Source organism: Centropristis striata, chromosome 15, assembly GCF_030273125.1.
Source record: "Centropristis striata isolate RG_2023a ecotype Rhode Island chromosome 15, C.striata_1.0, whole genome shotgun sequence".
Classification (NCBI taxonomy): Eukaryota; Metazoa; Chordata; class Actinopteri; order Perciformes; family Serranidae; genus Centropristis; species Centropristis striata.
The window spans coordinates 34,443,345-34,471,208 of record NC_081531.1 but is presented as its reverse complement, the minus strand read 5'-3'; the positions used below and the strand labels follow the sequence as shown (position 1 = coordinate 34,471,208).

At 36.8% G+C, this 27,864-nt stretch overlaps 3 protein-coding genes across 6 annotated transcripts in view; all 3 read left to right on the top strand.

Moving 5' to 3' along the window:
- The first annotated feature begins 427 nt into the window (after positions 1-427).
- Positions 428-16,194, top strand: mtmr2 (myotubularin related protein 2). The gene is made up of 16 exons (XM_059352193.1): positions 428-695; positions 2,257-2,359; positions 2,443-2,466; positions 3,143-3,209; positions 3,352-3,446; positions 3,526-3,630; positions 4,160-4,264; positions 4,350-4,433; positions 6,546-6,695; positions 7,304-7,492; positions 8,176-8,361; positions 9,861-10,067; positions 12,790-12,882; positions 12,972-13,085; positions 13,173-13,349; positions 14,855-16,194. Exons 1-16 carry the CDS (start codon positions 616-618, stop codon positions 15,017-15,019), a joined length of 1,944 nt encoding a protein of 647 aa, XP_059208176.1. The 5' UTR covers positions 428-615; the 3' UTR covers positions 15,020-16,194.
- A 1,691-nt stretch (positions 16,195-17,885) lies between these two features.
- fam76b (family with sequence similarity 76 member B) lies at positions 17,886-23,951 on the top strand. The gene is made up of 10 exons (XM_059352379.1): positions 17,886-18,408; positions 19,364-19,428; positions 19,567-19,621; positions 19,709-19,864; positions 19,953-20,137; positions 20,270-20,320; positions 20,401-20,478; positions 20,630-20,765; positions 21,089-21,190; positions 22,811-23,951. The coding sequence occupies exons 1-10, from the start codon at positions 18,322-18,324 to the stop codon at positions 22,898-22,900; spliced, it is 1,005 nt and encodes a 334-aa protein (XP_059208362.1). The 5' UTR covers positions 17,886-18,321; the 3' UTR covers positions 22,901-23,951.
- Positions 23,952-25,644: 1,693 nt separating this feature from the next.
- Positions 25,645-27,864, top strand: part of taf1 (TAF1 RNA polymerase II, TATA box binding protein (TBP)-associated factor) — a 34,169-nt gene continuing 31,949 nt past the window's right edge. For all 4 annotated transcript variants that reach the window (XM_059351674.1, XM_059351672.1, XM_059351675.1 and 1 more), the window contains exon 1: positions 25,645-25,975. The gene's annotated coding sequence lies outside the window, so the exon portion shown is untranslated. The remainder of the gene's footprint in view (positions 25,976-27,864) is intronic.

The following is a 27,864-nucleotide window of genomic DNA, read 5'->3' as shown; positions in this document are numbered from 1 at the left end:
AAAATGACCAAAAAAAGACTCAAAAACACACAAATGACCAAAAAATACACAACATTACCCCCCAAAAATACACAAAATGACCAAAAAAAGACTCAAAAGACACAAATGACCAAAAAATACACAAAATGACATGAAAAGGATTCAAAAATGGACAAAATAGCCCCAGACTCCATAGAGTTAACCCTTTATCAGGCAAAGAACTATATTTGGTAACTTCAGGTAATATTTCGAGGTAAAAAAGTTGCAAATTTACAAGAATAAAAGTCAAAGATTTAAGAGATTTAAAGTGGCAAACCTACGCGAAAAAAGTCGCAGATTTACGAGAAAAAAAGTGGGAAAAAACTACTTTTTTCTCCCAGATTCACCACTTTAACTGACAGTGAAGGCAGCATGAGGCCGGCCGGCCGGCCGGCAGGGGGCGCCACCTCCAGCAGCCGCTTCCTTGTGACCGGGATTGGGAGGCTGCTGGGAAAACATGGCAGCTTCCTTTTGTTTGTGCGGATTTACTCCACTCCGAGTTCGGATTTAAAGACATTCTTCAGGGGATAGACGGATCCCCACCACATATCTGGGCGTCAACACTGCCAGTTCTCCTCACCGCTGAAGCAGAAGGACATGGAGCAGACCGGGAGCAGCGACAGTCTGGGCTCCAAGCGCTCCTCTTCTCGGCAGCCAAGTGTTGATTCATTGTCCAGGTAGCTGCACCCACCGCCATACATCTAGCCTCCACACAGCTAAAAGTTTATTAAAACCAACAGTAGGCTTTGTGTTTATATGTTATAAGGAAAGTTAACATGTCGACTGCTTGTAACCCTTCAGAAGTGACCGTTTATGGAGTTATCACTAATGTTGACAGTAAAATAGGTCCCCGTTAAACTGCTGCTGTCATTATCGGGACAGTAGCTGCTGCACACACTGGCCTGTCTGTTATTTTTAATGTTAATAATCAGTTAGGCTACAAAGCATTTGAAAACAATGAAGTATATTTTTTATTGCTACATGCAATCAAGATACCAGTAGGTGCAGTAGATGCTCAGAAAACCACCAAGACCCAGCATTCATGATATGCAGCTCTTAAGGCTGTGCAATTGGGCAATTAGTTGAAAGGGGTCGGTTCAAAATAATAGATAGATAGATAGATAGATGGATAGATAGATAGATAGATAGATAGATATACTTTATTTATCCCAAGCTGGGAAATTACAGTGTAGCAGCAGCATTACACACAGAGACAATGACAACACAATTAAATAAAAAGAACAACCTAGGCATACTTCAAGCAATAAAATATAAAAATACAATAAAAAATAAAGTGTCTAAAGAAGGAGTATGTATTAAGGAGTAGAATAGAATTCCAGTGCAGAATAAATATGAATATACAGTATAAAAATGTTATGAAACAAATAAGGTGCAATGAACAGTGTGCATAAAATAGCAGTGTCTGCTGTTCACTTTACAAACTCATAACTATTTTGTACAAACTTTTTTGTTTCTAGGATTTAGCAATCCTGTGAATCACTAAACTAATATTTAGTTGTATGACAACAGCTTTTTTTTTTATAACTGCTTCACATCTGTGTGGATGGAGTCAATCAACTTGTGGCTCCTTTCAGCTTTTATTCCACTCCAAGATTCTCTAACAACATTCATCAATTCATTTACATTTCTTGGTTTTGCTTCAGAAACAGCATTTTTGATGTCACCCCACAAGTTCTCAACTGGATTAAGGTCCACTCCAAAACATCAATGTTGTTGGTTTGGAACCAAGATTTTGCTGGTTTACTAGTGTGTTTGGGCTCATTGTCTTGTTGAAACACCCATTTCAAGGCCATGTCCTCTTCAGCATAAGGCAACATGACCTCTTCAAGTATTCTGACATATCAAACTGATCCATGATACCTGGTAGGTGATAAATAGGCCCAACACCATAGTAGAGAAACATGCCCATATCATGATGCTTCACTGTCTTCACTGTGTTCTCTGGCTTGAATTCACAGTTTGGGGCTCGTCTCATAAACTGTCTGTGGCCCTCGGACCCAAAAAGAACAATTTTACTCTCATCAGTCCACAAAATGTTCCTCCACTTCTCTTTAGGCCAGTTGATGTGATCTTTGGCAGATTGTAACTCTTCATGCCTTTTTTTAACAGAGGGACTTTGCGGGGGATTCTTGTAACTAGATTAGCTTCACACAGACGTCTTCTAACTGTCACAGCACTTCCAGGAGACTCAGTATGTCTCTTGTTATCTCTCACCAGTACTTCCACGTCTCGATCTGATCGTTCTGCCCAGGCCAAGCCACCCTCTGCCATGTCCTCTGAATCTGTGGCCACCTCTGCAGAGCTGTCCCCAGAGCTCAGGGTAAGTAGCCTACACATAGTATACTGACATCCTGTCGCTTCATAATTACAAATTATGACTATCCTCTTTTCTGCACCCTTCAGGTTAAGCCCAAAACTGCTGCCAAGGTATGCCATCTCATGAACTACATACGACTGAAAACATGTTTTGTTTTTTTTAACTTAGTTTTTATTTAAGTTTCATTCACAATCGTGTACAGAATCATATTCAACATATCTGCTGTTTCATACACATGGTAACACTTATGGTACATCAAAAAAAATACAGAGACTATAATGACAAAGAAAAATATAAATTAAAATGGAATAAAATAAATAAAATTATATCAGTATACCCAAAGCAGGGCTCCACCTTTTAGTGAATATATGTTTTTGAAGTCTTAAGGAGTATGTTATTTGTACCATTTGCTATATTTCCTTTATTTTTTCAGACCACATACTATATGTTGGGGGGTCAGGCTTCAACCACCTTACTGTAATGCATTTAATTGCTGTTGCTAGTAATATCTGTAAAAGATATTTTTTGGCTCTTCCTTCAATGCCTTTTGGTAATAGACCTAGTAGGGCCACCATTGGATCCATAGTAATATTTCCACCAAATATTTTATTAACTGTTTCAAACACTTCCTTCCAGAATGCTTTCAGTTTTGGGCTGAAAACATGTTTTTGTATAACAATTATTATGACGATTACTAGAGGTGTAGTGATACATAGATCTGTATCCATATATTGAATCAACTATCAGCGTAATAATTCAGGTCTAATTTGTATCTAATGTTCCCAGCATGTTCTTCGAGAGTCGGACAAAGAAGAGCCACAGTTACTTCCCAATGAAACTGTGCAAGACATGGGTAGGTTCCCTTTTTGCTGCAACAACTTAAAATAGCTTGCATGCAATACAATCAAAGTAGCGCAGTAAAACGATTTAAAACATATTTAAAACATATTTGTCTTTTGGCTAAATCTAGATGCTTTTCTTGTCTTATTCTGTAGCCCAAGATGTCACATACTTCTGTCCTTTCATTGGAGCCCTGAGGGGAACAGTGAGCGTTACAAACTACAGACTGTTCTTCAAATGCATGGACAGGGTATGCTTTCAGAATTTTCAAAAAGCACTATTTCAAAGAATCATTTTGTGTTTTCACTAATATGTAGTTTGGTTTCTAGGAGCCAGCTTTTGTGCTGGATCTGCCCCTCGGGGTGGTGAGTCGTGTGGAAAAGATTGGAAGTGCGTCAAGCCGTGGTGACGTGTCGTACGGGCTGGTTTGCAAAGTGAGTAAGATGTGGAAATAGATAAATATACTGTATGTTTTATGTGGTAATTATGTTTGATGTATGTTTGTGTCTTGTTTTAGTTTTGATGTGTTAAGGTTCTTGTTTATTATTGTGGTTTTATTTATTTATTTGGGTTGGTTTTGTGATTTTGTTGTTGTTGTGTTTTTTGTTTTGTTTTTTGTTTTTCTCTTTGTGTTTGTTCATTGGTGATTTGTGTTGTGTTTTGTCTAAATTAATAAAAAAAATAAAAAAAAGATGTGGAAATAGTCTAGAATAACTACACTTGTTTTATATATCGCAATTTAACTGTTTATATGTTAAAGATGCAAGAATCTGTAAATAACAGATAGTAGATTATAGTTAAGAATACTATCAGCAATCATAGACATTAAAAAAAGAGTTTAACTATGAACAAGCACATTATCCATGTTATTGCATGAAGTTGCTTTACTGCTATCAAATCATATTCACATGCAGCTGTTGAGCCCTGAGTTCGGCCATGACCTGCTGATTTGCCTTTCTGCAGGATATGCGTAATCTACGATTTGCACACAAGCAACTGGAGGACACACTCAGGAAGTCCATTTTCGAAGTGCTGGTGAAATTTGCGTTTCCTGTTTCCAACGGGCTGGTGAGTGATCCTCGACCACGCCGCTTCTGACTCTTTATCTCTGCACTCTGTACCAATAAATGAACTTCTCTCCCACTCTCCACAGCAAATCTTTGCCTTCGAATATGGGCAAGTCTTTCCTGAAAATGGGTGGAAGGTGTACGACGCTCTCTCGGAATACAAAAGACAGGTATATAGAAAAATTATATAATCTGACTGTTTAGCTTAAAAGGGACCTGTAGTGAATATTTGGGGTTTTTTCCCCTCAAATGTATTGTTTTTATGTCCGATATTCATAATAAACATGGCCAAAGTTTCTAATAATGTGGCAAACGTATATAGAAGTAATCCCTGTGAGAAAAAAACTTCAGGTTTTCAACCATTCTGGACACTGCTGTGTTTCTTGGCTCAAGGAGAGTTTTTAGCTTAGATGCTTTTATTGGTGTCTTTCCACAGTAAGTAAGTGCAGCTATACTCTGTTATAGTCATTCCTCCAGCTGCATTGATTTGGGTACAGAGACACTGATGCACAAAAATCAGAAACACTGACCAATCGAAGCAGACTGGGCGTTTTCAGGAGGAAGCTTCTGGTGCAAGACTGCAGGGAAAAAGAATGGCAGGCATGGCTGTTCCCAGTCAAGAAGTTAGCTAAGTAGTTAGCTTAGCAAGCTACTTAGCCAATAAGTTAGCTAAGTAGTTAGCTTAGCAAGCTACTTAGCTAAAAAATGGATATGAGTAATTTTTGACCCATGTTGTGCATTAGAAGAGTAGTGACACAAAAAGGGATTTTATTAAAAAATGAATAAAGGATAAGATAAAACAAGGATGTATGATGATCAAAAACTAATTGAGGAAAACCTGGAATACTGAATGATGAAAATAATTTATTGTAAAGATATAGAACATAAAAGCTCTATCTGGTCACTCCTGTGTTTCTTGGCTCAAGGAGAGTTTTTAGCTTAGATGCTTTTATTGGTGTCTTTCCACAGTAAGTAAGTGCTGCTATACTCTGTTATAGTCATTCCTCCAGCTGCATTGACAGACGGTACAGAGACACTGATGCACAAAAATCAGAAACACTGACCAATCGGAGCAGACTGCAGGGAAAAAGAATGGCAGGCATGGCTGTTATCAGTCGAGGTGGCTTTCCAACCCAGGAAGTTCCTGCCAGCAGTAGGGCTGAGTGGTAGGGAGAGGAAGAAGGCTGTGGGCAGATTGGGGGAGGCAGGAGAGAGAGCCTCCTGCTGATATGGAACAGGAAGGAGGAGCAGAGCTGGAAGCCAGAAGGGAAGGAGCAGGGACCTGGCCACCACTGCTGACCCGCCACCAGAGAGTTTTAGTTAAGGTCAAAACACTCCATGATTGTTGGTAAACATCTGAATACATTTCCTGGCCAAGGCACTGATTTTATAATATCTGATGTTCATAATAAACATGGCCAAAGTTTCAAATAATGTGGTAAACTTATATAAAGGAATACCTGTGAGGAAAAAATTCAGGTTTCAAACATTCTGGACACTCACGTCTGATGGTGACAGTTTGGAAGCTTTTATTGGTGACTGCATTGACAGAGACACAGAAACACTGACCAATCAGAGCAGGCTGGGCTTTTCTCAGGAGGAGACAGGTGCTCTAAAGCAGCTATTCTCAACCTTGGGTTTGGGACCCTAATTGGGGTCTCGAGATGATTTCTGGGGGTCGCCAGATCATTTTGGAAGTCAGCTCTGTCTCCACTGTGTTAAAGTGTTCATGTGTTAATGTGTTTTAGTCTTTTTGGTCATTTAATGTCTTTTTTTGTCATTTTGTGTCTTTTGGGTAATTTTGTGTCTTTTTTTGGTCATTTTGTGGTCAATTTGTGTCTTTTTTTGGTTCTTTAGTGTCTTTTTTGGTCATTTAGTGTCTTCTTGGTTATTTTGTCTTTTCTGGTCATTTTGTGGTCAATTTGTGTCTTTTTTGGTAATTTTGTTTCCTTTTTTTTGGTCATTTTGTGTCTTTTTTCGTATTTTTTTTCTTTTTTGGTCATTTTTTTTTTTTTTTTCGTATTTTTTTCTTTTTTGGTCATTTTGTTTCTTTTTTGGGTGATCTGAACTCTGTGAGATTGTGTTCAGTGAGCGGGGGTCGCGGACAACATGCATGTTAAAATGGGGGTCGCGACTCAAAAAGGTTGAGAACTACTGCTCTAAAAGTCTGTTTCAGACGGATTAGATGTGTGTTCTAGATGTTCTAGAAGAAACCTATAATGAGCAGAATATGTCCCCTATTGATGTTACAGATTAAATTGTCTACTTGTGTGTTTTTAAAGGGAATACCCAATGAGAGCTGGAGGATAACAAAAGTAAACGATCACTACGAGGTTTGTGACACCTACCCATCAACTCTGGCTGTGCCTGTCAACATACCAGACGAAGAACTGAAGAGAGTAGCTGCCTTCAGAGCCAAGGGAAGGATTCCTGTGAGTGACCAGTCTTCAGCATGGATCTAACTCTCAATTCAATTCAATTCAACTTTATTTATAGAGCGCATCTCATGCACAAGGCAGACTCAATGTGCTTCACAATGTATACACATAATTACAGTTCAAAGAGTTGTATTTTCTCATTATCATTACTATTTATTGTTTTTTGCTTATTTTATGTGAATGTAACTCTCTGGTTCGGGGGGCGGGGGGGTTGTTCTAAAAGGGGGAAAAATGGGTGAATTGTACCTTTTCTGATTGAATATGTATTATGTCCTGACAACCCAATAAAGATATATATGAAAAAAAAAAAAATTACAGTTCAAAAAAACAACAACAAAAAACACAGAAAAACAAACAAAAATCAATTACAAATTAATTGAAGAGTGCAGGTAGACAAGCTATTCCATATTCACCACATATACACTTACTTACTCACACAATCAATTATTTATTAATTTAAATCAAATCAAATTCAATTCAACTTTCTTTATAGAGCGCATTTCTCTCCTGTCCTGTGCAGCTGGATTTTCTGTGGTCTTATTTTGTTAAACTGTGTGTGTGTGTGTGTGTGTGTGTGTGTGTGTGTGTGTGTGTGTGTGTAGGTGTTGTCTTGGATCCATCCGGAGAGTCAGGCGACAGTGACGCGCTGCAGCCAGCCGATGGTCGGAGTGAACGGGAAGCGCAGCAAAGAGGATGAGAAGTACCTCCAGGCCATCATGGACGCTAACGCTCAGTCCCATAAACTCTTCATCTTTGATGCCAGGCCCAGTGTCAACGCTGCTGCCAACAAGGTTTGTTTGAAAGGAAAACTACACAAAATCTTTTTAAAAAATGCTAAGTGTTGCAGCAAACGTTGCCATACACTGTCTAATGACAGTAAACGACCGTTATTAAAAAGTTATTTTACAGATAATTCCTTTACAAATATTGATAAAATACAGTAAATCTTAAAAACATATGTATTTGTAGAATAACTAAAAGGTTTTTTACTTTAATGTGATGGTAAGGGTTTTGCTGCCAGGCTATTTTCACATAGAATTCACTGTAATTTAACAAAAAAAAAGTAAAAAAAAAAAAAGTTTAAATCTATAATTCCTCATGATATTGATTAACACATTTCAGCTTCCACTTTGTTGATATTTGTAATAATAGAATTGTACTTTTTAAAATTTTTTAATTTTTAAATAATACAGTGAAATTCTGAACCATTTAATTCAGAATGAAAATAAGATTCACAATGGCAATTTTCTTTAACACTTTGAATGTAAATGAGGTGCCACCTTGCATTAAAAAATAAAAATAGCTTGAAAAACCCAGTAAAATAATACAGTACATTTCTGTAAAACACCTCTTTTTTTTATGGTGTATCTTCACGATATAATATGTAACTTTTAAACGGGTCTAATCGACGAGACCTGTTATATATTTTGTTGAGTTGTGTACGTAAATTTTACTTTTGTTTTTTTTTCTTCAGATGAAAGGTGGTGGTTATGAAAGTGAGGATGCGTATCAAAATGCTGAGCTGGTGTTCTTAGATATTCACAATATCCATGTGATGAGAGAGTCGCTCCGCAAGCTGAAGGATGTGGTCTACCCCAACATTGAGGACTCACACTGGCTCTCCAATCTGGAGTCCACTCATTGGCTCGAGCACATCAAGGTGAGAAAAAATGACCAATAGTCAGGCAGCTTAGCCAAATAAAGGGGACACGTCGGACAAAAGCACCAATTTTTTTCCACATACTCTCTATCACCATAGGTTTCAATTTTTGGTAGGAGCCACTTCATCAAGATTGCGGATCAGAAATGGCAGCCATATAAAGTCTATGAGAAATGCTATATCTTCCAAGCCACTTAGAAGGTCAATCTTGGTGTCAAAATCTACATTTTCTGGGTCAAGGAATCATTTAAAGCTATTGAAAATATCACTAGATGATTTTTTGATCAAATATATATGTTCATTTTCACCCAGACTGGTAGGTCTTCAAATGCTGCAGCAGGAAATCCTGAGTTGAAAATGTTTGGAATCTATGTTCACGGCAGAGTGCGGATTAGCTGCAATGTACACTGCAAAATAAAATCAAGGGAACACTTTTCATCTCATGTCAGATCTTGATCAACACATTATTTACAGTGAGTCATCTAGTGATATTCTCAATAGCTTTAAATGATTCCTTGACCAAGAAAATGTATATTTTGACCCCAAGATTGACCTTCTAAGGCTACGTTCACACAAGGACGGTCTGAACAGAAGATGCAAAACTGGCGTTGCGTCTTCACTTTTTATTCCGCGTTTAGACGATCATTTTCGGGAGGAAATCTGCTGCATACGGTGACGCAAAAGTGTGTGAAATTCGATCGATTGTATGCAGCCAGGCGGCATCACTTAAAGCCATAAGAGCATCTTTGAGCATGCAGAAGTTTTCACGCCACACATTTTCATCAGCTACTCCTTCCACAAAGTTCTCCACCATCACTAGATCTCCCAGGTCTCGTTCACAGCCGTCTGGCTCGCCTCCGACCAATTGCTGCATCCAAAATGTGATGGAGGTAATTCCAGATCCTTCTCTGTTCACTAATACTATCTGTACATATCCTGGACATTTGGTGGAAAGACTCCTGTAAGTTTATTAGAGCTGCCAGAGCAGCTTGAAGGTCCCACCATGGAAATAATCCCACGTTTGTTTATTTTCCTGTACTGGAGCATGTATGTGACGTAAACACATACGTGACGTGAGCAGATCAGATCAGAGTTTTGCGTCTTGTCAGTGTAGACGACACGCTACGGAGGAGAGGATTACACTTTTACACTTTGGAAGGTGGTTTCAGATTTTTGCGTCTTTAAGCCCCAAAAACGCCGTCACCGTCTAAACGAAAGGCACTTCCGATAAAATATTTTGTCGTTTTTACCCGCGAGCGTCCTCGTGTAAACGGGGCCTAAGTGGCTTGAAAGATACATTGGTTCTCATAGACTTTATATGGCTGCCATCTCCGATCCACAATCTTGATGAAGTGTCTCCTACCAAAAATTGAAACCTATAGTGATGGAGAGCATGTGGAAAAAATGTGGTGCTTTTGTCCGGCCTGTCCCCTTTCTCCTCAAATCTGGTCCTAAGCCGCCTGACTACAAGTTGCTTGTGTGTGCATGTGTGTTTGTAGCTGATCCTGGCAGGAGCTCTTCGAATCGCAGACAAGGTGGAGTCTGGGAAAACATCGGTGGTGGTGCACTGCAGTGACGGCTGGGACCGCACAGCCCAGCTCACGTCCTTGGCCATGCTCATGCTGGACGGTTACTACCGCACCATCCGCGGTTTCGAGGTGCTGCTTGAGAAAGAGTGGCTGAGCTTCGGTCATCGCTTTCAGCTGGTAAACACGATTTCTTTTGTGACATTTTTTTCCTTTTATTTAACCCTTTGATGCACAACATGGGTCTAAAGTGACCCGACTACGTTTTTATATTCTATATCTTTGCAATAAATTCATTTAATCTTGCAGGTTTTCCTCAAATAACTTGTTTTTGATCATCATCATTTCCCCCCCTGTTTCTTACTTTTTTAATAAAACCCCTTTTTATTTGGTATCACTACGTTTCTAATGCACAAGATCATTTCTGACCCATGTTGTGCATTAGAAGGTGTTTATATGTCGTCACCAATTTAAAACATGACAAAGAAGACAAATGTTAACTATCCAATTTTGTTAAATTGGTGTTTTTCCAATGGAAATTATTATTTGGTGGCTCTAATAAGTCTCAAATGGTAAAATATGTGATTTTCCAATGAAATCTGGTGGATCTAACAACTCTTTTAACACGACAAATATAGTTACACATATACTCAAAATTATTAATTTAGTGTATCACTTTTTGTATCACTACGCTTCTTATGCACAAGGTCATTTTTGATCATTAATAATCCAAAAACAAATTTTCTTCATAAATAATGAAAGGAATAATGGATATAATGATCTGTTGTAATAAAAAAAAAGGATAAAAAAAACCACAACAGCCAGCATGAAATAACATGAGAAATGACTGCAGGTCATTTTTGACCCATGTTGTGCATTAGAAGGTGTTTATATGTTTATATGTGCATCAAAGGGTTAACCCATAAGAACCTATGGTGACCCCCGTGTAACAAACACTTTAAATCTTCTAGAATCTCCCATATTCAGCTTTATGCTTCACATTAACTCATTAAATCCCTAAGCGACACATACTCAACACCCTGGTGTTAAAAACAAAATGCGGCTGTGACTGAAAACAGAAATCTAAAAAAGTATCTAATTTTAAAAAGCTTTTTTTTGTTACTCGGTTAAATTTAAACCCATTTAACAATTCTAATCTGTTAATGTCCTTTATTGCATTTAACTTATTCTGACCATATTTCCTGAACAAATTAATATGAAAGAAGTTACAAAAATATCACTGTGACGTCAAGTTTTTTTTATTTTAAAATAAGAAATACCATAAATGCCCAATTTGTTACATCACAGATATTTCACATTTAGGGATAGTATGTATGTATGTATGTATGTATATATATATATATATATATATATATATATATATATATATATATATATATTTTTATTATTATTATTATTATTATTATTAATAATTTTTTTTTTTTCCCCCATAAATGTGTTCTATGTGGTCTGTGGTATATCCCCCATAATTTTCCTTTAAGGATAAATGGGCCTGGGTTCTTATGGGTTAAGATCACATAACAGCAGCAGCTCACACAGTCATCTTTAGTTAGATACTTTTTTTTATTTTTCTTTACAGCTTATCCATCTTTACAGCTTTTTACATTGTAATTAGAGAGTAAAAAAACGAACACGCAGTGTTAGAAATAAAGATAATAAATAAGTTAATAAGAAGGTCAGGGATACATTAACTGTGTTGCCATTAAAGTCGGAGTCAAAGCGAAATTTTGAAATGTTGCATGAAAGAAAATGCAAATTAGGGACGTTTCCATCAGCTGGTTTAGAGCGAATAAACAAAGCTGCATAAACATACTTTGGTCAGAAGATGGTGGTGTAATGTATCGCTGTAGGCGAATCTGTCAGCAAACAGGAGAAGAAGTAGAGGGTGAGCGAGTGAAAAAACAACAAAAAGAGGTTTGTAATCAGACAATTTGGCCTCCCGCGAGAAAAAAAAGAAGAGAAGTCTTCAGGAATTAAATTAAATTTGGCAACTTATAATTGTTTTTTCATGTCAGCTCGTATTGACCGGCAGAGCGGAAATAGCTGGTCAGTCATGCGTATTAAATTTTGGTGTTTCCATCAAGCTTTTCTCATGCAAATCTTCAAAATGTGCTTAGAAGTCTGTTGATGGAAACACGACTACTGTCCCCATTTAATTTAATTTCTGGAAGCCTGCTAAACAAATTCTTGTACCCTTCAGACATTCTGAAACCACATGAGGTGACTGTTCAGCTCTATCACTGATTGTCCTTTCTTCTTCTTTTATGCACTAAATCTATGCACTAAATCTACGAACGACACTTTGCTATGTTATTAATATTATTATTATTATTATTATTATATATACTGTTGCTGCCATTATTCCTATATACTGTAATATACTACTATTATTATTATACCGGCCTTATTTATTATTATTATTATTATTATTATTATTATTATTATTATTATTACTATTATTATATGTCATATTATTTTACTTATAATTACTTTATATTTTTCATTTTATTTTTATATTGTTTATTATCTATTATTACATATTATATTATATATATTATATACTGCACTATTATTATTATTATATACCGTCTAGTCACTATAGCATTGTTGCCATCATATCACCAGTTTAATTATTACCATCATCTTGCCAACCATCCTACCAACTGATCTTCTTTTTTTAACTTCTTAAGTGTCCTTGTTCTATTCTGTGCTTTGTTTTCTATTGTTGTTTTTATTTATGCTACCTCAGTATTTTATTCTATTGTATTTTATTGTATTTTATTGTACTTGAATACCGGACTGCTGTGACAACCGAATTTCCCTTCGGGGATGAATAAAGTAATCTATCTATCTATCTATCTATCATCTATCTATATTTTAGCGCATTGGTCATGGCGATAAGAACCACACAGACGCAGACCGTTCACCTGTTTTTATTCAGTTCATCGACTGTGTCTGGCAGTTGACTCGCCAGGTAAGCAGCAAGTGGTGCTGATAATGTGCAAAGTTTCTACAGAAGAAACTAGTCTTTCAAGGACACTAATGAGTCTGGTTTTATTTAAGTTTCCTGCAGCCTTTGAGTTTAACGAGTACTTCCTGGTGACCATCCTGGACCACCTGTACAGCTGCCTGTTTGGGACATTCTTGTGCAACTGCGAGCAGCAGCGGTTGAAGGAAGTAAGAGCATTTTGTTTCTCTCGGCATGAGGAAAGTGATTCTGGTCTGAAAGTTGCTGTCGTGACAAACACATCTTTTATGTTGCAGGAGATTCCTAAGAGGACAGTGTCACTGTGGTCTTATATAAACAGCCAGCTGGAGGAGTTCAGTAATCCTTTGTATGTGAACTACTCCAACCATGTGCTGTTCCCTGTAGTCAGCTTACGCCACCTGGAGCTTTGGGTCGGCTACTACATCCGCTGGAACCCTCGCATGAGACCTCAGGTTTGTCAAGGAACCCGTCTCTTGTTTAATTGTTTAATTTATTTTATTTGATAGGGACAAAGCAGTTAGCATAGATACAGGACATGCATCTGATGTGCTGCATACAGAGATATAGCTTCAGCTAATTTTCAACTCCCGTCCCTAGTTGGGCTTTTGCAACTACATACAAAATCACAATACTATAAAAATCCAATATACAATTACCTATCTATTACCTATTTATCTACAAAATAGAATAAAATTACAAACAGTTACAATATACATTTACCCTGAGAAAAAATAAAATAAATAAATAAACCCTGTATAAATATAGCTTAGAGTTTAAAATCATCATAAATCTATACAACAATAAGGAGAAAAGAAAGAAATAACAGAGAAAAAGAAAGGAAAAAAAAAAAAAGACCTTCAGTGTTTTCTTATTATCTTTTTATTAGGAAATTTCACAACAATTGACAAGTACAAATGGATTTACAGCTGTTAGTATCAAAATTGGACAGAGCCAAATGTTTTGTATCAATAGCTTCTTGTTCCAAATGTTCATTGTCCATTCCCTTTTTAATAATATGAATATGTAAAGAAAAAACAAAAACAAAGACATACATTCAGTTGTATTCATGTCACTGATATACAGCGGGAAATCAAATTATAAGTTTCTACAGCTTGTTACCTTTACAAAATCCGGTCTTAAAGGTCTGATGAACTGCACCCATCTTTCCAAGTGTTTCATAAATATGTCTAACTTTAGGTTGAGAGAAAAAGTTATCTTTTCCATGGTATAAATATCTATTGTCACATCTATCCAATTATTAATTGTAGGTCCAGTCTGCAACATCCATCTTTTAGTTAGGGCCTTTTTTCCAGCTGCCAGTAATGCACCCATTAAATTATGCCAGTAATGCACCCATTAAAACACAAGACAAAACAAGAGCATCATCGGGGAAAATAGAATGCAGGAATATTATCGATTTATCTAGATTATCTTGTCGTTATAATCATTGAAAGTCCTGGTTAAACTATAGCTTTAGCGGCTTAGTACTCTCTCTGCGTTGTGTTATTTATTGAGACCAGGACATCTGGTTGGCATCCAGCCATTTATTCTGAAAACTGATGACATAGAACAGGTGCATCCCTCGTTACACCACAAGGTCCGAATGCCCGACAATAAACACAAAATACAAAAATCATACACAAAATACAAAAATCATACCTGATGACATAAAACAGGTGCATCCCTCTGAAAAATATAAAATTAAAAGACACGTTAAGTTTCTACTAAAATAAAGTGAAATTAAATTAATATATTAAAGAAAAAAGACGGAGCTCATCGCCCGTAACCTTACCGTTACCCCACAAGGTCTGAATGCAGCTGCCCCCGGGGTGCACGACACTAAACCCCAGGGGTGCTGCGTTCAATACCTGTGGTTATTTAAAGATGGCAAGTGGAATCACTAATTACCTGATTAACTATGTTACACCTGCTTTACACATGATCCTTTTTTCTGCAGGAGCCTGTTCATCAGCGCTACAAGGAGCTGCTGGCGAAGCGCGCCGAGCTGCAGAAAAGAGTGGACGAGCTGCAGCGAGAGGTGACCAACCGCTCGGCCTCGTCCTCCTCTGAACGTGCGGGCTCCCCCACACGCTCCATCACTCCAGTTCAGACCTTTGTTTGACACAACTTTGACCCCCTGATGGGTGCAGAATCTTAAATCCTACCTGTAAGAAGGTGCCATACAGTAGTAATCAGTCGGCCACACCTGGCGCCATGAGGAAAGCGTGGGACCAACTGGCTCTTTGAGTGACACACCGCATCTTTACACTACCAACAAAAAGTCTGATGTGTTTGCACAGGTCAACAGAGGAGCGTCTGCCTCACACTGCTTTACTACAGCCATATTGTATTCTTCTTCCAGGAATGAGAGACATGTAACTAGAATAGTGAGTACTGTTTAGCATATCGACCTACCTACAATCAGTGTTGACACTAAAATATTACTCGGGTAAAATATGTATGCCTTATACACTTCATAGGAACACTCACTTCATTCCTCTACACTACCGATGCTTTCCATTTTAAAGCAATACCGCTGAACCAATTGTGAAGATGTACAATGCTGCAAAAATGAGCTCTAGGACTAAAACCAACTAGCTCGGGAGATGTTAAATATTCAGAAATGTAGCAAAAGGGCTGTAATGTTAGCTTCTTCTAATGTTTAAAATATATAGACAAAGTGCTTTAAAAAAAGTTGTCTTCACAAGTTAGTGCTTTTAGGTTGTTATTACCAAATATTCATGTTTTTTTTTTACTTTTTATGAATACATAATGTGTCATGTATGGCATTCCTCTTATTGAGTGATTTAAGTTTTGTAAGTTTAATTTTTCTAACTAGTTATTTATTATCCGTTAGTCCAGGTTTTTATTTATGGCTCACAAACACTTAGTCTCATGTCATGAATTTATTAGAGTTGTTCCCATGCAATATTAATAAGCTACACAGAAAATGCAACAGTTCATTTGTCCCAGTCAATATTCAATTCATTACTAAAATGTTAATGTGTGGACATTCCTAAGAGATGCTTTTTAAAAATAGTAATAGCTAATACTTTTTTTCATAGGCGGCAGAATGTGTAACAACTAATAATTTGCTTTGGGTGATTTTTTTTTTAGTTTAATAAATATCTGTGCCTTGCTCTGAATGACTGATTGGGAGAAAAACAAGAGAAAAGTGTGCACAGTTTTTTTATTGCCAAGGTGAAACTGTTATTGCAGTGTTTGTTAGCCTTTCAATGAGTATGTGAATACTTATATATATATGAATAAATAAATAAACACAGGGCTCAACTTCAAGGAATCCGTACAGTTTGTTTCATTAGTGTGGTTGTGAACACAACACCCTACAGCTGATAGCAGAGCCCCAGGAACATAAGCATGAATTATGGGTCTTGCTAAATACAAATAATGGTCCTTAAGGCTAATGTTTTATTAATTTAAGCAAAATTCTTTATTCAGATGGCAAATTGCATCTAAGACCTCACTCAGTATTTTAGCATAGAAGTCGCTTAAAATGAATAAATATTCAAATAAGCCTACCGCTATTAGAAAATGATCTGACTTTTTACAATTTATAATTTTCTGTGAAAATGTTTTATGTCTCATGTGGTGTCTCTTCAGTCAAGAGCAGTGATACTCAACTGGCAGCTCAGGGGCCAACAAGGCCCACAAGGCACTCTTCCTGGGGGCCCAAGCAAAACATCAATAAGAGGAGGGAAAAATATTCTGCACTTCAAGAAAAACGTTGAAATCACAAGAATAAAATTGCAATACAATGCCGAGAAAGGAGTCAAAATGTTGAGAACTAAGTCAGCTAAAGCAGACTGAAAGCTACAACCCGATTTTCCTCAATATATCTAACAAATGTATAAAAAAGTTACATAAAAGCAGATTTTCCCAAAACAATAGTTGTGGTAGCAATAATAGCTCATTTGGGATATTTTAGTTCTACACTCTTAAATATGGTGTTTATTGCTCATTTTATGAAATTGATGAAAATCAGGTTATAGCTTCCAGTAACTGTTTTCGGATAGACGTGTGGTTCCTCTAAAACAATGTTGCTCTGATGACTTATTGACACACGAACAATGAATCTGAATACCTTTACCGAACACAGAAAGCTGACTTTATTCTCGTCATTTTGACTTTTTTCTTGAGATCGTATTTAAGCTTTATTCTTGACATTTCAACCTTTTTCTCAAACTGCATAATTGAAATAAAAACATTGTTCCGTCTTGGGGTTCAGAGCAGTGGCGGTTCTAGACCAGTTTTACTGTGGGGGCCAAGGAGGGGCCAGTGTTTAATCAGAGGGGCACATTAGCATTCAAAATCTTTGAATGTCTTGAAAAAGACATAAAAATGACCAAAAAAGACACAAAATGAGAGGACAGAATAACAAAAAAAAACCACAGAAGACATAAAAATGACGAAAAAAGACACAAAATGACCAAAAAAAGACACAAAATGACTTACAAAGACACGTAAAGACATGAAAAGGATTCAAAAATGGACAAAATAGCCCTATGAGACTCCATAGAGTTAAACTATTATACAATGTACACATTCTGGGTTCCTTTTGTGTACAGTGAGATATTGTTTGAACAATTTGACACAGGGGCCACAGCAGGGGCCAAAGGCTTCTTCACAGGGGCAGTGGCCCCTGTAGGCCCCTGTGTAGAACCGCCACTGCTTCAGAGGGTTAAAAAAATCACCTTGACCCCTCCAACAGAAATTCCCCTGCTTACACCTGCCATGTGCTGCTCCTCTGTGACTGATTAAAAGCATATAATTGCCTTGCCTCATTGTTTATAAACTCATTTTGTTAATAAAAGAAAGGAAAAAAGGTGACTTTAGTGATTAAAGTGCTTATAAACTGCGCCAGTTAATAACATGAAGAGATCTGAATACTAACACGTGATTGGCTCCGCGCTTTTCAAAATGAGAGTCTCGCGGGCGGATGTTGTGTCGCGCGATAGGTTTCCTTTCTTCTTCTCTAGGAGCCGTCTACCACTTCCGGTTACATGACGACGACGGCGTTGATACAAAAAAGAGAGAAGGAAAACAGGAAAATACCTTTTCTTGGCGAGAACAGTGGAAACTTAATAGAAATAGCCAGATATATGTTAACGGGTCGCTTGTATGGCGACATAACCAACGTTTGAACTCAAGTCAGTCCGGCTGGATACCGTAGGAGCAGCGAAAGAGCACAAATATTTGTAGTTTATTGTTCTTCGCCTGCTCCCTCCAGCTAAGCTATTTCTGTTTTACCTAGCCGAGCAAGCTAACGTTAGCTAACACTGGATTCCTACACTGTCTTCTCAGTCCTCAATTAGCCAGAAAGAAAACCAGCGCCTGTTAATCCGGTCTGTTTGCAGCTGGGCTCTGCTAACCTCCTTTAGCTCGGTGACATTAGTTGGGGCGAGGATGGCTACGTCTGCTCTGTACGCCTGCACCAAGTGTAACCAGCGGTATCCCTTCGAGGAGCTGTCGCAGGGCCAGCAGCTGTGCAAGGTAACTGTGTGGTCCAGAATGAGCACAATCAAGATGCTGCAAATTTCTTTTTAAAACCCCCGAGCATACACGGTGTTTGTTTTTTTCCCTTGACTTTGGGTGTGATGTTGTTACAAGTTAGGCAGGCTCAAGATTATGTAACATGTTTTATCTGGAAGCGCTAATACAGAGGCTGTAATCTTGTTTAGATCGCTCCCCAGCAGCTATTTGTGTTGAGTAAATAACGCATTTATACCGCACTTTAACACGATAGACCAAGTCCATTCTTGAGGCATTAAATGATTTATACTTTTATGATTTGCGATCGCAACTTGTTGCACCTTCTGAAGGCACTTCTTCACTTTTCAGTTTGAGCTAAGGCTCCACAGTACTTATTATCATCATCATTATTGATTTTAATCACATCTCATTTTTTATTTTATATAATTATTTCGCTGTTTATTTTTAATCCGGATCAGATTTTACATTGCAAGAGTGCAGTTTACGTTTTTGCTGTGAAAGAAAGGAGTTGTTGCCATTGTTTGCACCTTTCTTTGTGCCACTCTGCACTGATTTATATTTTTCTATATGAAATGGACATAATATTTACTTTGCAAACATCCTTCAAGCACCAGATTTTTCTCCCCTAATATTAAGAAAACTTTTTTTTCTAAAGGATACTTTTCTTATGAAAGAATGCCTATTACCCTGGTTAATTGCATTTATTCTTGCCACACTGCCTATCCCTACTGCAGAAACATGTTGACCTGGCTGAACAATGGCAAAAACAATACACTGACGTCTCTAACTTCTTGTATAAAACCGGACAGTCAGGTGTTGGTATTTCCGCAGGTTTTGTAGCCAAGAGGTGTTCTGCAAAAAACATTAAGATGTTTTGACATGCATAATGAGTTATGACGCAGTATTTTTGTGTTTGTCACATTCATGAGTACATTTCTTTGTTTTGTTTTCACAGGAGTGCCGCATTGCACACCCAATAGTGAAGTGCACATACTGCAGATCTGAGTTCCAACAGGAAAGGTGAGATATTGCACCTAGTGGTTAATTTCAGCGTTTATTTATGCTGTTATTAATACAAAATGTGTGTGTGTGTGTGTGTTTTATATGTGTGTTTTCTGTCATTTGTTTTGGATGTAAACCCCTGATTATTCTTTGCAGCAAAACCAATACAATCTGCAAAAAGTGTGCTCAGAACGTCAAACAGTTTGGAACAGTGAGTAATACGTTTCTCCAGTATTTTCCTGAATCACTTTCTACTCCAGCTGTATTTATTGAGTTGCACTTTTTTCTGTTTTTACAGCCCAAACCCTGCCAGTACTGTAACATAATTGCAGCTTTTATCGGGACAAAGTGCCAGCGTTGTACTAACTCAGAGAAGAAATATGGACCTCCACAGACCTGTGAGCAGTGCAAACAGCAATGCGCGTTTGACCGGAAGGAGGAGGGCAGGAGAAAGGTATACACATCACACACATGCAGCCTCATATGACGGTGAATGAGTAAAGGCAAGTCTTATTTACTACTGTCTCCTTTGTGACTTGCAGGTGGATGGGAAACTGCTGTGCTGGCTCTGTACTCTGTCCTACCGCCGTGTCCTGCAGAAAACCAAGGAGCAGAGGAAGGGCTTCGGCTCCTCCAACTCCTCATCTCTCAACGAGAAAGACCATCACTCCAGACCTCACCATCATCACCACCACCACCAACACAGACACAGCAGCTCTCATCACAAGTATGTTCTCTGCTGTGTCACTGTTGATATTTAATGCAGAATAGTGAGGCAGTTTTTGCTTGGAGTAGGTCAGCGTATGAATGTTTACATGAGGAGTGAAAAGCCAACTGATAATCAACTTATCTTTCTTAGACTGAGTGGGAGCCTGAGTCCTGAGCAAGAACAGGGACTTTGGAAGCAGAGGTAAAATTTGAGAAAACAATATGTTAAATTGCGTTTTCTTAGGCCCAAATTGTACATTTCAATTTTGATTTAATTTGCAGCCATAAATCGTCTTCAATCCAGAAGGAGACTCCAAAGAAGAAACCAAAACTGGAGATGAAGCCATCCAACGGGGACAGGTATAATGCAGCATCAAGTGCTTTTTCTCAAGTTTTTTAAAATACAAAAATGTGAATTCCTTTTGGAATGACCCTGCATACGTTTTTATTCTTCCACGTGTTACTTACTATTCTCAGTACAGGCCTCATGCTCTTTCCTTTCCCCCATCAGTAGTTCCATCACCCAGTCGATGGATTCTGGAGGAACAGACAACTTTATTCTCATCAGCCAGCTGAAGGAGGAAGTGATGTCACTGAAGAGACTTCTGCAGCAACGGGATCAAACCATTCTTGAGAAGGACCGAAAGGTTGGTATTGAGTTACAGGGAGGCCACCACTGCCTGTAATTGTGAAATAATTTATTCAATATTGCACTTTTATATTTATAGTGTTTTTATTTGTCAGTATTCCCACTATTTACTATTTCATTGTGTATTTATTATCTGATTTAAGTCATTGTTTACACTTGGTTTGCACACAGCATTTTAAAACCTTATCTGCAATATATTGTTGTGGATGAATGACAATAATTTGACTTTGACTTGACTTAACATCTGGCCCTAATGAGTCAAAGTAGCATCACTGATACTTGTCTTTGCTTGACGTATTGACTTTTAATTTCCCCATCTAGCTCACAGAGCTCAAAGCAGACTTTCAGTACCAGGAATCCAACATGAGAGTCAAGATGAACCAAATGGAGAAATCGCACAAAGAGTCTATGGAGCAACAGCAGGTAGGAATCTAAACACATGAATACATGTGACGTGACACAAAAAACATTACCAACGTGAGTTCTTGATAGTTTCATTGACACACACTGTACTGCACACTGATACTTAATATTGCATTTTACCTTAAGACGTACATAACATAACATAACATAGGCTGCATGCTGGACAAAAACAGTGTGATGATCATTTCTGTTGTCGTTGTATATCTCTCACTATTGGGTAATACTTGCTTAAAATGTTCTGGGGCCATATCATGCTTTTCTCATATGTGCCAGGAATGACTCATGACTGTTGCATAAGTTTGCAGTCTGTTGTTATGGATACAATGTGTCAGTTGAGCCATTTCCTGTCAAACTGTGATTGTTTGTGACTGTTTTTTTTTAGTTATGGTTGCTGTTTTGTGAGTGTGATTGTGGGTGACATGTTCCCTGTCTGATGCACTAAGAAACAAGAGGCACTACACACAGGTCCATGTAGATGATTTACATAATGCCAAAACCTAAGTAGCATATACAAATTATTTGTCCTCTTCTAGTATTAGAGAATGGCATGTGCAACATTTATGATGTCATCCAAGCAGCATTCAAAATAAACGAAACTGATGGAAATCGCTTTATGTGCAGCCAGGAAATGCAGTGTGACTCCCCCTCCTCCTTGATAGATGGTCTGTGGAAATTAACTATTGTATCCCACTTAAAAATACAAACAGTCTCAGAAAAAAAGATGTTGTGTATAACTTTGTGCACTGACCCTTTTTTTTGGCTGAGTCTATGTATGTAGGGAATTCATGTTTTTTTTTGGTGTATGATCTTGAAAAGAATAAAAAGCATTCAAGATAAGTACAAAAATAAATTTGAATAAATATAATAAAACACACAACATATGTATAATAAGAATTGAGCACAAAAAGGGAAAATAAAAAATAATAGTCGTAGTAATATTAATAATAATTTAAAACAAGAAAAATTGAAGGACTAGAAGTGACTAGAGCTCGGGTATTGCAATCTATAACGTCAGAATTGTTTCAGAAAAAATTCCCAAAACTGGAGGGATTTTCGAAAATATCTCCGTAGCAGATAGACATTTTAAAACTTAAAAAAATCTATAATCAATATCATTAAAGTAAGAAACATGAGCACATTTCTCAGCCTCTGTGGGTCACTGAAGTATGAAATAAAAACATCTCAAAGCTTAAATCCTTGGCTTTAACACCCCTCTTCCACCACTGTCTTTCACAGATGCGTGTTTTGGATGATATCCTTTATTTTATTTGCATGAGCATTTACTTTATTTTGGTTGCATGTCCTAAAAAGACAAGATCACCCAAAACATGCAGACGTTACATCTGTTCTTAAAGGTATACACGCAAATGTTGCATCCGGTCGAAATAGGTTAAGGTTGGCCATGTTGGGCAGCTCGTCATGCTAAATGAATGATTAGTACTTAAAAGTAAGTACTTTAAAACCGCTTTGTCTAAAAGCCACTGAGTGTGTTTGCTGCCATTAAAATCACAATCAAGATTTCAGATGAATTGCAACAGAAATGTTCATTGTGACTTTTACAAATGCCTCAAATATAACTATGCATCTAATTTCTAACATTTTTCTCATTTGTTTCCACAGGGCAAAAACAGGGAGCTGATGAAGCAGGTGGCTGCCCTCTCGAAAGGCAAAAAGTTTGACCGGACGGGAAGCTCACTGCTGTTGCCCTAACAAAAGGCCGACCAGCGGGTAACAACACAGAGCGGCTTCATCGTTGTAACACTGTGAAAGTCTCCCTCCTGTGTTTCCTCATTGCCATCAACATCAATTACTTGTCAATTGGTTAAACCAGAGACCATGTTGTACATGGAAATCAAATGTTGAATCAAAGCAACCTTTCTCTAAATGTCAGCATATTTTAGATATTTTATGGCGACTTTTCCACTGGTTTATAGGATGTGACTTTGGAGAGTGGAGGATGGAGCCCTCGTTTTTAAACACTGCCGGGCCAAATCAGAAAGCATGGTGTGCATATGTGGATAGCATTCTGTCAACTCAGTGTATCCACCTAATTTTTATGGATGTCATGCAATTTATTTATTCAACTGTATTTCTTAGCTTTTTTATTTCCTCACAACATACTAAGAACATCCCACATTTTGGGGTTTTTCTTCAATAGCAATTAGTTATATTTTTCTAAATTTATGAGATTGTGGAAGACAAGTTCTCCTCAGTGGGAGATCCTGCGCAACTTTACAATGTATGCAAACGTGGGACGGGTGACCACTGAGCTGCTGCTCGACAGTAGAGAACCCTCTCAGTAACAATTCATAAAACAACCAATGAACACTTTAAAAGTCTGTCGGACGGAGAGACACCTCTTGGCTGCCCTCTTTCTCACTGTGTGACAGCTGTAGTGCTTTGCTGTTTCTCCTTAGTGGAACGATTGTAATACTGCATGATTTTACTGCCAGACACCGGTTGGAATTGTGGTCAGACTTCTTTTTCCCTCCCTTTTTAATTAGTTTTTTAAGAATCACTTGTAAATGTATTGCTGGGGTCAGCCATTGTATTTAAACTATTGCTTGTATCTGTTTTAGTGAATACAGTATGTGTACAGTAAGGCCAGTTAAAATTAACATGTCTGTAGAAGATGCTTTTTAAAGGAACACACCTATCACCTTGCATAATTGGGCTGGTTTCATACTGTGGCGTCCAGGATCACTTTTGTACTTTTTTCCAAACCAAGTGTTTTAAAACTATTAAAACTGGCTAAACTGTTTTTGTATCTTTGTCTTTATTGGCCATATATGTGTTTTCTTTAAGTACGGTGAGCCAGATTTTTGTTGCAGGTTGTAAACAATATTCAAGGTATTATATTTTTTATAAAATATCATTCATCATCATTTATATGATATAAGTCCTGCCATTGATTGGGGGCTATACACTGTCCCAGACACAAGAAAGGAGAAAATATGCACAAAGGGCAGGATCTCTGCAGATATTTGTAGTGAGTCATAAGTGATGATTGAGACAGATTATGTGAGATTATGTATGAGTCAGTACAAGTTTTAGATGTTAATATATATGTAAAATATCTGTAAATGTAGAGTAGGAATGAATAAGTCATTGGATTTTTATAGAAATAACAATATTGACTAGAACAATATACAAATTGCAATATATGTAAAAGAAAAATGTCAAAATACCAGTCTGTATTAAGTATTGTGCTGCTACAGAAATGTTCCAGCCTACAAATCGTATTCTGTAGATTTAAACAATCTTGGTTTGGTAGAGATTCTTGCCCAAAAAAAATGCACCATGATCTTTGTATTGATTTTTTAATGAAAATGAGAAAAACAATGCAAAAATGTTACTTCCCTGCACTATCATGAGTCATCATAATGGAAGGATATTTTTTATAGATCATTCAGATGTGAAAAAAATGCACTCTACCAAATGCCTAGTCAACTTTCCCCTCTTTAACTGTACTGTGAATAAATAGCTTGTAAAGGTCTGGTAAGTGTCTGAGCTTTCAGACGTTACTATGAATTAATAAAGTTTTACAGAATGGTCACATTCTTGAGTCTTGAGAGGTTAAAGAGACACAATGTAAACAAACCTCACCTGATGATGGCTACTCTACTTTCCACTAGAATAAAGGTAATGTTCTTAGTAATAATTGGTTGCACTGTTTAAATAGGTTTCATAAGCACCGGATTTAGATAAATTAGTTAAAGTTCTAATTACAAGATTCAACAAAAATCAGAGCTGTTAAATTTAACAAGAACGATGCAAACAAAGTTGACAAAATTGGTTGAGAATGAATCAACAGTAATATATATAATGTCTCTAGTCATGTAAAACATCTATAGAACACAAAGTTAATTGGAGATTAAACATGAACAAGCTTGATGGAAATTTTTTTATTAACATTTTTCTGGAGGTTAATGACATACAAATGATGGATGAATGAAGGAAGGATCTGAATTTCAATTAAGCTGCACTATATATGTGTGTGTGTGTTTACATTATTATTAGTAGTAGTAATAATAGTTTTTATTTTCCCCTTATACTTACTCCTATGTGTTTCTTGTCCCTTTTATAAACTGTCATCTCAAAATCTAAAAAGGAGAACAGCTTCATGCAACAGTATCAGAGATAGGGAAATTAGAACTCTGACGACTTTAAGGGATACTTATTTGCAGCGATTCACTATAATTCAACGCAGCAAAATGTAATATCAGAAATACGTCGGCGCTCTGTAATACATTAAAAATGATTATTATTATTATTATTATTATTATTATTATTATTATTATTATTATTTTTTTTTTTTTTTTTTTTTTTTTTATTTTGTGGAAGACTCCGCTTTCTTGTGGCAGACTCGACAGTTTACCATGTTACAGGGAGCTCCTGAACGCCTCACACTGTCTATCCGGGTCACTTGGACTTTCCGCTAGCTAAGCTAAGCTAAGCTAACTAGCTGAAATGTCGGTGCTGCAGAAACTGTAGTGCCTGGCTCACAAATAAAAACAAACGTTGTTTTATCGAACCAGACTTCCATAAAATATATTTTTTGTGATTTTTTTCTTTTGATCACACAATGCTGATACAGGTACAGGTAGAAAAGATATTTACACAAATCTAAGTTAACATATTTCAACTTATTTTGTTTAGCTAACATTAGCTAGCTAAATAGCTAACTGCTGAACTGAACTGGAGCACTTTAGCTGTTAGCATTCATCAGATACAGAAACCTGGCTAAAACACAAGTTTACCACATCTGGAATAAAGTCACGGAAGGTAAGTGTATCTATGACATTTTCCTGATTATATTTCATCAGATTGCTAGTGAGATAGCTAACGTTAATGAATATAACGAGCTAACGCTGTAACGTTACTTCATTGCAGAAACGTTACTCGTTTACAGTGGAAACATCAGGCTACACGCTTCAGCTGTTTTATTTCCCCCTTTTCACTGTAATAAAAAGGGCCTCTTCTTAAATTATGTCTTAAAATAAAACAAATCGGCATTTGTGTGTGGATCACAGCACACCAAGTGCACATTTTGAAGAGTTGTGTTTACTAATACATGTCACAATTTGTTGTGTCTTGTATTACATTTTAATATCTTCACCCTGTTAAAATAATCACCTAACTCATTTTTTCAAGTTTTGCAGGAAACACAAAAAACTTCACCAAAAGTGTAACATATGACATTTATTGACCATTTCACTCAAAAAGGATGTAACAAAGGATGGTTATTGGCATAGTAATAACACTGTGTGTGAATTATGTAACTTAACCCTATAAAGCCTGAACCATGAAATAATTGCCAGAAAATTCAATTTTTGTAAAAACTGAGTGCTTATTAACCTGCTGACGAATTTTAAGAAATAAATAAATTGCATATATGAATTCTAATTTGTATCATATTTGATACATCAGGTCTTTTTGTGCATTTTGTTGCTCACAGTTTGTTTTTCTCGAACTAACAAAAACATATAAAAGCTAAAATTTGTAACCCATTAAGACTTTGACTTTTCCTTTTTCCTCAACCATGCAAAATACATATTTTTTCCATATAACACAACATCATACATCTGCTGATATGAAGTTTTTTAATGCAGCAATGACTGATCCACTCGTGGAACCTGCATATCATTTTCGCTACATCTGGTATTTTTGTGCAATTTGTTGCTCAGTTAGTTTATCTTCAACACATGTATACATCAGGTTTTTGATGATGTAGAAGTCTCAAAAATAACTGTATCTAATATGATACACTTGGCTTTATAGGGTTAAGAGAAATAAATGACTTAGGCAATTTTTTGAACATGACTTTGTGACTTAAGCAAGATATGGTAACACTTTATTTTGAAGGTGTCTACGTAAGAGTCACACAAGCCTGTCAGAAACATGACATGACAAGTATCATGAGCATTAATGTTACTTCAAAGTGTAATTAATGTTCATGACACATCCCATGTCACGTTTATGACACGCTCATGTCACTCTTATGTAGACAACTTAGAGTAAAGTGTTACCAATATTAGTGTCAACAATAAAACACTGATAAACTAAACTGATAACTAAACAATCTCCCTCTAGCTCTAATTTGCTGGGTTCTTATCTGATGCCTATGAATGTGGCAAATTGTTAAAGAAGGATTTAGGCAAAAAAAACAATTTGACAAAAAATGACTTAGGCGATTATTTTAACAGTGTGACGAAATATTAAATAGTCAATGAAAAACATGTAATTATGATAATGTTTATCTTTTTATTATTTTATTTTTTACACCTAAAGGGTAAACACATTTATTCTGCCTATTCTTCACCACAATTAAGGTGCTTGATGCTGATATAACTATTATTTTTTTTACTTATTTTATTTATTTATTCATTATCTATTTTATTTATTTCACTTTTCCCCATATGTATTTGCTAAATAAATAGCCATAAGAGTAGTAAGGGATCGACAAGTTGAGTGAGAGATTCTCTGAAAAGGTATCCCTGGTGTATGCTCCCACTTTTTTAATATTTTTATTTTTACTTTATATTATTTTTTGTTGTTGATGAAAAACAAATAGGCTTCTTGAATGAACACACACACCCAGCCACAAACATAGCAATGAATAACTTCATAATAAACAGTGTCAATAGTGTTTCACACAATAATAATTGATCAGA